The sequence below is a fragment of the Heteronotia binoei genome, chromosome 21, assembly GCF_032191835.1.
Source record: "Heteronotia binoei isolate CCM8104 ecotype False Entrance Well chromosome 21, APGP_CSIRO_Hbin_v1, whole genome shotgun sequence".
Taxonomy (NCBI): domain Eukaryota; kingdom Metazoa; phylum Chordata; class Lepidosauria; order Squamata; family Gekkonidae; genus Heteronotia; species Heteronotia binoei.
In genome coordinates, this window is record NC_083243.1 from 87,793,566 (window position 1) to 87,807,902 (window position 14,337).

Consider the following 14,337-nt stretch of genomic DNA (forward strand, 5'->3'; position numbering starts at 1 on the left):
CCCTAGGGAAATACATGTCAGATTCACCCGAACCTCAACGTGTGAAAGAATACTGAAACTGGCAAGAGAAGAAGGTTTGACATTTGAAGGCAACAATGTAAAAGTTTTGAAAGACATTCCTTGGTCAGTACGTCAGAGACGCTTTGGTTATAAAAAAATTACAACATGGTTGACTAAGAATGCAATACAGTTTAGATGGCTGGTCCCAGAAGGGGTTTTCTTTTCATACAATTCTAGGAGATTCAATCTTACCACCCCAGATAAAATAGAAGAATTTTGGACAAACTTTGTAAAAACGGAAAATCAAGACTCTGAGTCGGGAGAGGAGCAGGAAGAGAGGTCAGAACAGATAGCCTCTGGTTCAAGTGATCCGCAGAAAAAGAAGGGCGGAAGGATCAAAACCAGACTGCAAGTACAAAAAGAACAGAGTCTTGAAAATAACTCAAAAACTTAATGATGGCTACATCCGGGCTACAGATTATTTCTGTCAACGTAAACGGCCTCAATGAACCCAAAAAAAGGAGAAAGATTTTCCTACAATTACAAAAGACCAAATCACAAATAATATGTTTACAGGAAACCCACATCAAAGAAGAGAATTTAAAACTTTTGCAAAACAAGAAACTCGGCCAACTTTACTACTCATGTGCATCTGAGAAAAAAAGGGGAGTTGCCATTTATGTACAAAAAAACGTGAAATCCAGGATGCTATATAGTGACGAGCTAGGCAGAATTGTACTTATAGAATTAGAAATAAAAGGGGAAAAAATAATTTTTGGCAACATCTATGCACCAAACAATGCTCAGGAAGAGTTCTATTCAAAACTACACTCCAAACTGCTTGAACATGACTCCGGGAAATTTTGCATTGTAGGGGACTACAATGCGGTCCTAGATGCAACTAAAGACAAAAGATACGAAAACACCAAAGTGAAGAAATCTTGGAATCTGCTACCTGCGTCCTTTCTAAAAACTGTGGATGAGTTCAATTTAATCGACATTTGGAGAACGAAAAACCCACAAACTAGTGACTTCACCTACTTTTCGCACGTCCATAAATGCTGGTCGCGGATAGATACATGCTGGATGTCCGCTTCCTTAGGTTTGTCGGTCACCCAAGCACACATATTACCCAAAACCTACGCAGACCACAATCCTTTGCAAATAACTTTAGATGACTTCCGTCCCAAAACCCGGTGGACACTGAATCTTCAAATTTTAAAAGAAGAACCCTTTATAGAAAAAGCGAAGAAAGAGATCAAGACGTTCTTTGAACTCAATCGGAAGCAGGATACGCCGATGCCAATTATATGGGACGCCTTTAAGGCCTTTTTCAGAGGGATCGTAATTGGCTATCTAGCAAAAAGAAAGAAAGAATGAAGGCTTACAACGATCTAATATTAGAATTAAGTAAACAAGAGAAACAGCAAAAAACAAGGAGCTCAGAACAAACGAAACTAAGAGTGTATGCCATACAACATGAAATCAACCTTCTACTTACGGACAAATTGGAAAGAAAACTGAAATGGGCGAAACAAAACTATTTTGAAAGTGCAAATAAACCTGGTAGATGGTTGGCATACAGGCTGAGAAAGGAAAGAGAGAAGAATCTTATCAGATCACTTAAGAATGAGGCGAATGAGGAGGTCTCTAAAATGTCGCAAATGCAAGTAATTATTCAAAATTTCTACCAGAACCTCTATAATGAACGCGAGATCCCTGAAAAACTCCAGTCGGAATATATTCAAGAAGTCCAAATCCAACTATTAACCGAAACACAGAAGGAAACATTAGAGGAACCGATCTCCATCCATGAAATTTGTGAAGCAATAAAAAAACAGAAAAGTAACAAAATGCCTGGCCCAGACGGCTTACCAATTGAATTCTTTAAAACATTCGAAGAATCCCTACTAATTCCATATAAAAAGGTAATTGAGGTAATTCAAGATTCGGCTGTAACACCAGCATCTTGGAGAGAAGCAGTAATTTCCCTGATACACAAGGAAGGAACAGATCCGCAAGAGATAAAGAATTATCGACCTATCTCCTTATTAAACGCAGATTATAAAATATTCGCTACAATCCTGACGAACAGACTTAAAAAAGTTATTTCATCTGTAATACACGATGATCAAACAGGGTTTGTTCCAGGGAGAAAGATGAGCCAGAATATAAGATACCTCCTAAACATACTAGAGTACTACCGCGAGCATCCGGATAAACAATTTGCTGGCATTATGTTGGATGCCGAAAAAGCCTTCGACAATGTTAATTGGAGTTTTATCTTAAAATCTTTAGAAGCCATCGGGTGCGGAAGAAAATTTTGTAAATTAGTCGGAGCGATATACACCAGACAAAACGCAAAAATTAATATCAATGGTCAGCTATCAGATATGATTGAAATCAAACAGGGCACGAGGCAAGGCTGCCCATTATCTCCTCTATTATTCATTACAACATTGGAATTCCTCCTTAAAAGTATAAGAGAAGACCATCGAATTAAAGGAACTGGAGTTAAAGATGAAAAATACAAAATACAAGCCTTTGCAGATGACGTTCTACTTATAGTAGAGGATCCTATAAATTCAATAGACCATATTAAGGAGAGGCTGGAACAATTTGGGGCAGTATCGGGCTTTAAAGTAAATAGGACTAAAACCCAATTTTTAACACAAAATTTAACAAAGGAACAAATTATATCTCTGGAGAATAAATCAGGTTTCAGATGGGAGAAGAAAGTGAAATACCTGGGTGTCAGGGTGACAAGTGATTTGAGAACACTGCAAAAAGATAATTACGAAAAAAATTTAAAGGAAATCCAGGCTGATCTGAACAGATGGAAGAATTTACAAATTTCCTTGCTGGGAAGAATAGCCTCTATCAAAATGAATATACTCCCTAGAATACTTTTTTTATTTCAGATGATTCCTATTTCGCTCCCCCAGGCCTTCTTTCAACAGCTGGACAAGATGACATCGGCCTTCATATGGCAAAGCAAAAGACCAAGAATAAAACTTAAAATTTTACAAGACAGTAAACTTAGAGGAGGCTTAGCTTTGCCAGAGTGGAGAATTTATTATAAAGCTTGTTGCCTTACTTGGGCGAAGGAATGGATACTGTTGGAAAATAAGAGATTGCTGGTGCTAGAGGGGGCAGGCTTAGTCAGAGGCTGGCATTCGTACATATGGTACCAGCCCCCCCTGGAAAATAACAACTTTTTTCGCCATGTTATTAGAAAGCCGATCTTTAAGACATGGAGCGAAACAAGGAAAACGGTTTATACACAAGTTCCTCTTTGGCTCTCCCCGGTGGAGGCATCTCAGCACCCAAATCTCTATTCCTGGGATATCAACTATAACTACAATGGCTTGCTAGACACCACCCATAATCTGATATTAGATGATAATATCAAATTGGATTGGTGGACAAAAACACAAATTAACTCCAGATTCCAGACAGATACAAAAACAGGTTTTTATAAAAAACCTAACGATTTGGATACAATAATATATGATGGGCAGAAACTAATATCTAAAATTTACAATTGGTTATTAATGAACAAAATGCAAGATGAAATAGTCAAAGAGAGTTGGATTAGACGGCTGAGTGACTTCGGATATAATATGGAACTGAAAGAATGGGAAAATATTTGGAAACACAACCTCCAATTAACCTCGGCCAATGAATTTAAGGAAAACCTGTACAAAATGGCCTATAGATGGTACTTAACTCCAGAGAGACTGGCTAAGATCTACCCAAGCTACTCTAACAAGTGTTGGAAGTGTGGAAAGGTGAAAGGAACCTTATTTCACATTTGGTGGCAGTGTGCCTATGCCAAGAAATATTGGGCCCAGGTCAATACCTGGTGCCAAAAAATCCTCAAAATAAGGCTCCCGCATACGCCAGAATTCTATTTGTTAAGTATAGTAAAGGAAAAACTCCCCAAACTAGAAAAAAAATGTCTGTTATATATAGCCACCGTGGCTAGAATTCTATATGCCAGGTACTGGAAAGTTGCAGAAATCCCAAGGAGGGATGAGTTTGTGCAAAAGTTATTAGAGGCTGTAGAACTAGATATCTTAACAATGAAATTGAGAGGACAGTCTTATTCGACCTCTAAAGAAATTTGGAACCCACTGTATCTATGGATAAAAAGTGTCAGAATTGAATTGAGAAACTTGAATTTATGTTTTGGTAACCCCCCTTAGGCTCTTGGTGATGGGGTGGGAAGGGTGGTGGGGGTGTTTTGAACGTTCTAAATGTATCTTATATTTGAATCAATTTAACATCACAAGCATTTTGTACTATATATAAGTTTCAATAAATTGTTTTGTTTGAAAGAAAAAAAAGAGAAGCCATGTTAGATCAGGCCAATGGCCCATCCAGTCCAACATTCTGTGTCACACAGCGGCCAAATACACACACACACACACACACTGTGGCTAATAGCCACTGATGGACCTCTGCTCCATATTTTTATCTAAACCCCTCTTGAAGGTGGCTATGCTTGTGGCCACCACCACCTCCTGTGGCAGTGAATTCCACATGTTAATCACCCTTTGGGTGAAGAAGTACTTCCTTTTATCCGTTTTAACCTTTCTGCTCAGCAATTTCATGGAATGCCCACGAGTTCTTGTATTGTGAGAAAGGGAGAAAAGTATTTCTTTCTCTACTTTCTCCATCCCATGCATTATCTTGTAAACCTCTATCATGTCACCCTGCAACGTTTCTCCAAGCTAAAGAGCCCTAAGCGTTTCAACCTTTCTTCATAGGGAAAGTGTTCCAGCCCTTTAATCATTCTAGTTGCCCTTTTCTGCACTTTCTCCAATGCTATAATATCCTTTTTGAGATGCGGCGACCAGAACTGCACACAGTACTCCAAATGAGACCGCACCATCGATTTATACAGGGGCATTATGATACTGGCTGATTTGTTTTCAATTCCTTTCCTAATAATTCCCAGCATGGCGTTGGCCTTTTTTATTGCAAACGCACATTTTCTTGACATTTTCAGTGAATTATCTACCACGACCCCAAGATCTTTCTCATGGTCAATCTCTGCTAGTTCACACCCCATCAACTTGTATTTGTAGCTGGGATTCTTGGCCCCAATGTGCATTACTTTGCACTTGGCCACATTGAACCGCATCTGCCACATTGACGCCCACTCACCCAGCCTCAACAGATCCCTTTGGAGTTCCTCACAATCCTCTCTGGTTCTCACCACCCTGAACAATTTTGTGTCATCCGCAAACTTGGCCACTTCACTGCTCACTCTCAACTCTAAATCATTTATGAACAAGTTAAAGAGCATGGGACCCAGTACCGAGCCCTGCGGCACCCCACTGCTTACCGTCCTCCACTGCGAAGACTGCCCATTTATACTCACTCTCTGCTTCCTATTACTCAGCCAGTTTTTGATCCACAAGAGGACCTGTCCTTTTACTCCATGACTCTCAAGCTTTCTAAGGAGCCTTTGATGAGGAACTTTATCAAAAGCTTTCTGGAAGTCAAGGTAAACAACATCTATCGGGTCTCCTTTGTCCACATGTTTGTTCACCCCCTCAAAGAAATGTAGCAGGTTAGTGAGGCATGATCTTCCCCTACAGAACCCATGCTGAGTCTTCCTCAATAACTCGTGTTCATCAATTTGCCTACTCATTCTGTCCTTGATAATGGTTTCTACCAACTTCCCCGGTATTGAAGTCAGACTGACTGGCCTGTAATTTCCTGGATCTCCTCTGGAACCCTTTTTAAAGATGGGGGTGACATTTGCTACCTTCCAGTCCTCAGGAATGGAGGCAGATTTCAATGAAAGATTACAGATTTTTGTTAGAAGATCCACAGGTTCAACTTTGAGTTCTTTCAGAACTCTCAGATGTATGCCATCGGGACCCAGTGACTTATTAGTTTTTAATTTATCTAGTAGTTGTAGGACCTCCTCTTTTGTCACCTCAATCTGACTCAGGTCTTTCAACACCCCTTCCAACATTAGTGGTTCAGGGGTGGGCAAAAAGTTCTCATCTTCCACAATGAAGATGGAGGCAAAAAATGCATTCAGCTTCTCAGCCATTTCCCTATCCTCCTTCAGTAATCCTTTTACCCCACGGTCATCCAAGGGCCCCACTGCCTCCCTGGCTGGTTTCCTACTTCTAATATATTTGAAGAAATTTTTATTGTTGGTCTTTATGTTTTTTGCAATATGCTCCTCATAGTCCCTCTTTGCCTGCCTGATCACAGTCTTGCATTTGATTTGCCACAGCCTGTGTTCCCTTTCATTAATCTCACTTGGACTGGTTTTCCACCGTTTAAAGGAGTCTTTCTTACCTTTTACAGCTTCCATTACTTTGTTTGTTAACCATGCAGGCCTTTTCTTATACCTGTTTGTGCCTTTCCTAACTTGTGGTATGTATTTTATCTGAGCTTCTTGGATTATAGTTTTAAATAGTGTCCAAGCTTCCCCAAGGGTTTTGACCGTATTTACCTTTCCTTTCAGTTTCCTCCTCACATGCCTCCTCATCTCATAGAATTTACCCCTTTTAAAGTTAAACGTGGTTGTGGCGGTCTTTTTGGGCAACTCCCTATTTATACAAACAGTGAAATCAATAACATTATGGTCACTGCTCCCAAGCGGCGCGATCACTTTTACATCTCTCACCAAATCTTGGGCATTACTTAGGACCAAATCCAGGATCGCCCCACCCCTAGTAGGTTCTGAGACCATCTGCTCCATAGCACAGTTATTGAGAGCATCAAGAAACTAAATCTCTTTCTCTCGACCAGAACACATATTGACCCAATCAATCTGCGGGTAGTTAAAATCACCTGTTATGACACAGTTTTTACATTTAGCCGCTATCTTTAAGCCTTCCATCATATTATAATCGTCCTCTCTCTTTTGATTTGGTGGGCGATAACAAACTCCCATAGTTAAATTTCCTTTTGGGCCCTCTATTTCAACCCAAAGCATTTCTAAAAGGGAATCTAATTCTCTGACCTCAGTCTTACTGGACCGTATATCCTCTCTGACGTACAGAGCCACCCCACCTCCAACCCTTCCCTCCCTATCCTTCCGATATAACTTATATCCAGGAATCACTGTGTCCCACTGATTCTCCTCATTCCACCAAGTTTCTGAAATTCCCACAATGTCTATATTTTCTCCCAACACTAAACATTCCAATTCACCAATTTTACTTCGAACACTTCTAGCATTTGCATACAAACATCTATAATTTCCCAGGCGAGCTAGGCCCGCCACCACCCTCTTGCCGCCTCGAGACTCTGGTAGACAGTCCATACTGTTTGTCACCATCACAGTGGACAACTCTGGTCCGTTACCCGGTAGAAAAATAGCAGCCAACCTTTCATCTCTTTGAGACGAGTCCTCCCGAACCAGAGACAATTCATCTCGTTTTAGCACTGTCTTTTAGATTTACAAAGTTAAATTTAGCCCCTTTTCTTCTCCTGCTTTCAAGCTTCCATTATATCCAACTCCCACCTTTTAATTTTGTTTTGTTTAGCTTTAGTTATTAGTCCCGGAGTGAAAAGATAGCGATCAATACCATTTTTTTTGTAGTTTATCCAAATCGACACCAGTCTTTTGTAGATTAGATGTTTAAAGTTGTAAAAGAAGACTCAGATCCTGTCGAGCTTAAGTCAAATAAATGACTCTGGAAACTTCTGTAGGTGATGAATATGCAACTTTTCTCCGGAGATCCCTCAAAGCCTCAAAGGAGCCCCCTCCGGGACACCCTTTCAGCCAAGGTAAGTCTCCTCAAAGTATCTGTGCATATCTTGGACAATTCTCTAGCTGAGAAAAGTCGGCAAAAGGCATTAGTTTGCCTTTTACTACCCTGAACAGAAGTGCCAGCCTGCCCCGTTAAGGAAAGCAGCTCAGCTCGCCATTTTCTGATCCCAGAAGTCCTCTCCAATTTCCCTGTGGAAGGGAAGTTAAAAAATCTAATTACTCTAAACAATTGAGCTGGGCAAGAGCATGCAGATGCAATGGAGGATGCATAGAATCCCTTCTTGGCGACTTTCATTGCCATCTCATAGGTTTTCATACATGTCCTATAAAATATTCTTGCCGTTTCATCATGAGTACACCACCACACACGGTCTAGCTGTCTCAGTTTCTGTTTCATCCTCCACAGCTCCATGGTATACCAGGGGGCTGGTTTGACACAGGAGCAAAGAGGGCATCAGGGAGTGGTCTTATTGATGGCTTCAGAGACTGGCTATGCCAATCTATACCATCTAACAAGTCACCAGGGGGCCTCGGATCCTGCAGAGCATCCAGGAAACCCACTGGAGCCATTACTCTGAATGGGCAAGCATAAATCAGCTCACTGCCTAAACAGGGAGGGGTTGGGGTGCTCAAGCAAGCCTTCAGGCCATAGTGGTCTGACCATGATACTGCATCAATAGCCACCAGATTCACATTTAGTCCCACACCAAAAATCAAGTCTACCATGTGATCTGCTTGATGTGTGGGAACTGATACAAACTGGGAGAGTCCTAATGCTGCCATGGATGACACTAGGTCTATAGCCTGAGAGGAGCACGGACATTAAAGATCCCCAGAACTTTAGCCTAAGCATGCTCCAAAGCCCAGCCCAGTTAGGTACACCAACTCTCTTCAGCATCCCATGCCAGGCCTACACAATCAATGCCAGCAATATTTGATGCACAGAGTGGCCTGAAAGAGAAAAACTCTTGAATAAGCACTGCCACACCCCCTTCACAGTGGTACCTAAATGTAAGACTTTAATGGATTCTTAACTACATTTTTAGCAGATTTTCCTTATATTCAGCATGCTGTCAAAACATTAATATTATACTCACATCTTTAGAACGCATATTTACTATATTTGTATTCTCTTAGAATAACACAGAAAATTCCTTGTTCAGAACTCCAGCCATGTGCAGTCAGATGTCACTTGAGACGCTCACAAGCACAGCAAGATAACAGCATTTTCCTCTCATTGTTTTCCATCAGCTTCTGATAATCAGAAAAATGCTTCCAAAAGAGGTTGCTTTCCTTCAGTTTTTATGATGAACAGTCATTATGGCTAAGTTACATTATAACTTGCTGTAGCTTGCCACTACAATGACAACTGACAACCAATGGAACACATCTTCAGTTACTGTTCCCAAGATATGTTTCAAATGCCTCTAGGGTTGACCTCTGGAAAAATGGAATCATTGGGCAGAAGTATTGCAAATAAAAATTTTATTTAAATGCATTAGCCAGAAACCATACAAACAGACAACATAAGTGGAAAGAACAGTAAAAAAAAAATTCTAAAGATACTTCAGCAACACAAACTAAGAATTCCAGAGGATAAATACTAAAACTGAACCCATTAATAATAAAATAGATGTACCAATAAAATTACTGTATCAATTCATTCAACTTAAGATATTCTGTACCACTATATATGCTATAATTTTGAGTAGTCATTATTGAAATGTGTTACCTCTGCATCCTTGCCTCCTAAAAGACAGGTTTTTAAACAAGGAATTGTAGAATGTAACATTTCCTATATAGCTGGACTCAACGAGAAGCTATTCCTAAATTTACGAAACTGTAACATATCTTCTATAGGCCTCCACAGCAGGAATACAAAAAACACAGTTCAAAATTTTTAATTTCTTTTTTCTACAAACATAATAGGAACTGATGGAAATATTAAAGCTGTTAAGCTATTTCTCAGGGTTTTTTGCATGAAGGAAAAGGCCTGATGGACTGAACTACTCTTGTTGCAGAACTGTTCACAGCTGTTCTGCCATTTTGTAGAGAAACTGTTTCTGAAAAATGGAAGAGATTTGAGGTTGTGCATCTCAATAATGCTTTGGTTTGATCCAATCATCTATGTTGAACTCAACCAAAACATTTAAAATACTTACAACGTGATAAGTCACTGACATCAGAAAAAAATTGTGTTAGGAAAGAAAGCACCTTTGAAAATCCTGCCCTTGGAAGAGCTGACCCACGGCTCCTAGATGCCCACTCCGCATTGCGAGGGGCCTATAGCCAGCATGCAGGCTTTGCATTCTCTCTCTAAATTTATTAAGTATGAACAAGGTTAACTCAGTTCATAAAGCTGCCCTTTGAATCTTCTGCTAAGATACTGCTTTTTTATGAGAGGTTGCCATCTGCCTCACAAAAGTAGTACTTGGCTGAATCCAGACCAGCATTTTAAGCCAGCACAGGGACGGGATGTGGGCGGACCAAAAAAGCCCAACCAAACATGCACATCTGTCCCCTGTCCCACTCCCGCACTCACCCCATCTGCAGTCATCTGAATCCCACTGCAAAAAGATAGGAGGAGCAGCTCTGAGGTGCCTCTAAGGTGCCCTCTGGCCATCTGAATGGCCGGGAAGCAGCAGTTGACGTGCTTGAGCACTGTGGATGTCCCTCAAAGATGTGTACAGCCCACCACTGTCCTGGCAGTGGGCCACGTGCTGACTGGCCATCTCAGGGGCTTCTTTTTCTGCTAGCCCACTTCTGTGTCAGCACAATGCTGCCCCAGGCTGCCAGTCTTGACCCAGCCCTTATGACTCAAATGTAACAGTATAGCATCCTTTTAACTGAATCATGTTTTGTCATGAGATGTTCCAACATGGCTGAAGTATGGTCCTAAACCAACCAACCCTCCTACTAACCTCACTTCAATAGAGCATAGGACTCCACTCACCTTTTCTCCCAGAATTACCCTGTCCTAATGGCTTGTCAGTTACTGAACCTTAAAGAGAAGAAAACAAACAGATGTGTTAAGAAAGTATGTGATCAAAGCATTCAGCCCAGATCAATGCATAAGCAAATGAAATATTTGCCTCAGATGCCATACTTCAGATATTACATTAATCAATTAATGTTACAATTCTGATAATAGTGTGAAAGGAATAGAACAAAGTGGGAGTCCAGTGGCACCTGTAAGGCCAACAAACTTTTATTCAAAATGTGAGCTTTTATTCAGTGTGAGCTTTTGTGTTCATGCACACTTCCTCAGAATGAAAGGAAATCTTTCTTTGAGACAGGACACAGTCAGTTTGTTTTTTTAAAAAACCCATTCTGTGCTCTGTGTGAATTCAGAATTCATCATCACTGTATAATTCTCACAGACAGCTGCTTCCACATATACCCCCTGTGGTCTCAAAACATAGTGCTGCTTCACCTGGCTCTTTGGTACAGGACCAGACTTTCATTGGGACCATTGCAAGCTATCTGAGCTCATATATCAAGGAGAAACTAAACAATGAAAGAACACTGGACTCCAGGAAAGTCTAGCTAGCCATTGCAGGTGTTACACAATAGTGGATTCTCAAGCTACAAGGCCAGAGGGTGGTGGTAGGACTTAGGAGTGATACTTTGAATGACATGGCCGAATACTGTAATATTCAGTACTCTACTCCATGCTTTATTCCAATTTCAGGGTACCAGAATCTGGAACAGATCCATACCAGGTTTTACTTGCAATGCTATATTGGCAAACTATTATAAAAGACTCCCTCCTTTGATTCTCTTTGTTCTGAATAAAATTATGTTTAGTACTTCTAAGAAGATCCGCAGTATATTCCTAAATCCTACAAATGCCGACAAATGAAGGTGGTGTGACCCCAGAGGAAGCACACAGATGGAAAAAGCTGGTCTTTGGTCCAAGTTACCAAACATTACACTAGGCCTTGTATTTCTGCTCTTAGGATTTTTACATCAATGACTGGTTATTCATTTGTCAGACCCTTCTGTGGAACCCTATAGCAGTAAGCATTTAAGACAAACAGAATAAACAAAACTGATGGGGTGGGGGAGGCAAAGAAATAGGGGCAGCAAACGTAGTTTGTGGCAAGATCTTGAAAACTAATTTAGATGTGATTTTTAAAATCTTATTCAATATCTATTGAATTAACTTCTTTCCTACAGTATTTCTGTTGGACAAGTGCCTAATCATATGTATGTACTTATATATCTGTACCATTTAGACACTCTGCATGGAGAATATACAAGTTTGATAGGATCAAAAGGCTATTTTCCTCCTAAAAATATATTCCGTTTGACTGACAAAAAGCTATGGAACTATGTGCTACAATTACTACAGTTCCAGCTTGCTACATTAGAGCTGCAATCAGACAGGCAGTTGGGCCCAATGTAGCTGCTGTTCCCTTATGGATTAAATGGGCTTGTTCACACAGCCACATCTGACACACATTCTCCAGCTGTACTCACCCTGTCATATGACTAATTGGATGTGGAATAAACAGTCACCAGAGAAAGTCTGGTGCTTACAGATGTTTGCACATTCATTCCTCATTTCTGGATGTCTGAACTCCCCTCAGTCTGATTTCTGGATTTCTGGATGTCTGAACTCCCCTCAGTCTGAACCATCCCTTCCATTTCTGCCTCCTTTTCATTTCTTCTGGATCAGGTAGCAATGTGTACATAAGCACATAATAACCCCCAACACTGTCAGTCACCATGGCTGAGTAGTCATTCTGGATCTGGAGTCCCTGGGAAAAGTTGTTTTTGACCAACAAATCCCCTCCCCCCACAAAAAAAACCCCTCTCGTGTTTCTGCATCAGAGTTTCAGTTTGATCCCATGATTGACAGCAAGGGTAAATGTACTGAAGTCAATGGTACTACTTTCATATAAATCTGCGCTCCTCCCTATGTATTCCAAGGAAGGGAAGGGAAGGGAAGGGAAGGGAAGGAGGCCGAGAGGGGCTAGAGTATTTGGCAGAAGGATTGTGGAGCTGTCAAAAAGAAGCTGGAGCTTTGGATACATGCTTGCAGGGATGGAATTCTAGCAGGAGCTCCTTTGTATATTAGACCACATACCCCTAATGTAGCCAATCCTCCAAGAGCTTACAAGGCTCTTTTTTGTAAGCTCTTGGAGGATTGACTACATCAGGGGTATGTGGCCTAATATGCAAAGGAGCTCCTGCTAGAATTCCACCCCTGCACACTTGTGCACAAATAGGATGCTGCAACAATCTGAATGATCAACCATGGAGTGAGTGTATGGTGAAGCCAGTTCAGCATGGGATGTCTGATCAAAATTTCCCACAGCTATTTAAACTGCTGCAAATAGAGGTGCAGACAGGTTTGCACCAAGCCTCCAATATGATCACAGCCTAGAACTCACAGAAACAACAAGGGCTACTTTATATGACCCAAGTAGGAGTCCAGTAGCACCTTTAAGACCAACAAAGTTTTGTTCAGAATATAAGCTTTCGTATACATGCATGCGTCTTCATACGAGGGGATGGGGTACAGTGAGCTGAAATACATACAGCTGGTGGTTTAAAAGTATAAACTGATACTAAGTTAGGATCAAATGGCAAAATAGTGTAATAAATTGGAAGACCATTTGGTCTGGATAGCATTTGAGTGAGAAACCAATAAAAGGTAATAAAAGTTGCCTATTAATTGCTCTTGCTACAAGTCTAGGTAAAACAAAAAGACATGTATTTCCTAGTGATGTTCTTGTCCACCTATTTTACTTAAAGGTGCTACTGGACTCCTACTTTGTTCTACTGCTTCAGACCAACACAACTGCCCACCTGGATCTATTTACATGACCCAAATAGACTCTTACTGAGTTTGCTCCATTCTCAAAGTATGCTTCATCTTGTTTCATCTGATACCCACTTACATCTATAGCTCATGAAAATTGATATGATATTACAATGTGTAAATACCCAGTTGCTAACTGTGTTGAATCTTCCCAGTTTGAGCCTAGTCTTTGGTTGCATGAATGGTTCTAAGCATTTGATTTAAAAACTAAAGAGTTTGCTCTCTCATCTTGCCATTTTAATATTATAATAAGAGAATTATTTTTGTCAGCCCACAGTACCTGAACACACAGGAGTTTTGTTCTGAACAGAAGAACCACTGATGGGTTTGCCATCTGGAGTGACGCACCAGCAATACCCAGTGTAAGTATGACATTGCACCTGTTTTGGAAGAAAGAGGAAGCATACTGGTAAATCATTCATATCTCAGTATCCACTCATAACTAAAGTGAATAGAAGCTTCTGTGCCAGCCACAGGGCAGATCATTCAGTTAAATGTCATACAATATTTTCAGTGAGAAAAAAAAGGAATGTCATTGCTTCATACTTAACATAATACTTCATTAAGACCTGTAATGTTGCCGACATCTAAAATCAAAGTTGTGGTACTCAGTATGGTAGCTGTAATGTACTGAGTGACTAGACATGTAGAAGGCAACATACTTTATTGGCGAGTACATCACAAGGCAAGGAAACGCGGGCCGGGTCTTGATTATATACATACCCCGGAACAACCCTCCGTTTGGCCAGATCCAATC

At 40.6% G+C, this 14,337-nt stretch overlaps 1 protein-coding gene across 1 annotated transcript in view; it reads right to left on the reverse strand.

The window, feature by feature from the left end:
* The window catches only part of SMOC1 (SPARC related modular calcium binding 1), a 256,148-nt gene that overhangs the window by 136,823 nt on the left and 104,988 nt on the right, over positions 1–14,337 (reverse strand). The window contains exons 4-5 of the mRNA XM_060262366.1: positions 13,861–13,960; positions 10,704–10,751 (exon numbers count right to left, since the gene is read on the reverse strand). Coding sequence (XP_060118349.1) covers positions 10,704–10,751; positions 13,861–13,960 — 148 coding nt within the window. The remainder of the gene's footprint in view (positions 1–10,703; positions 10,752–13,860; positions 13,961–14,337) is intronic.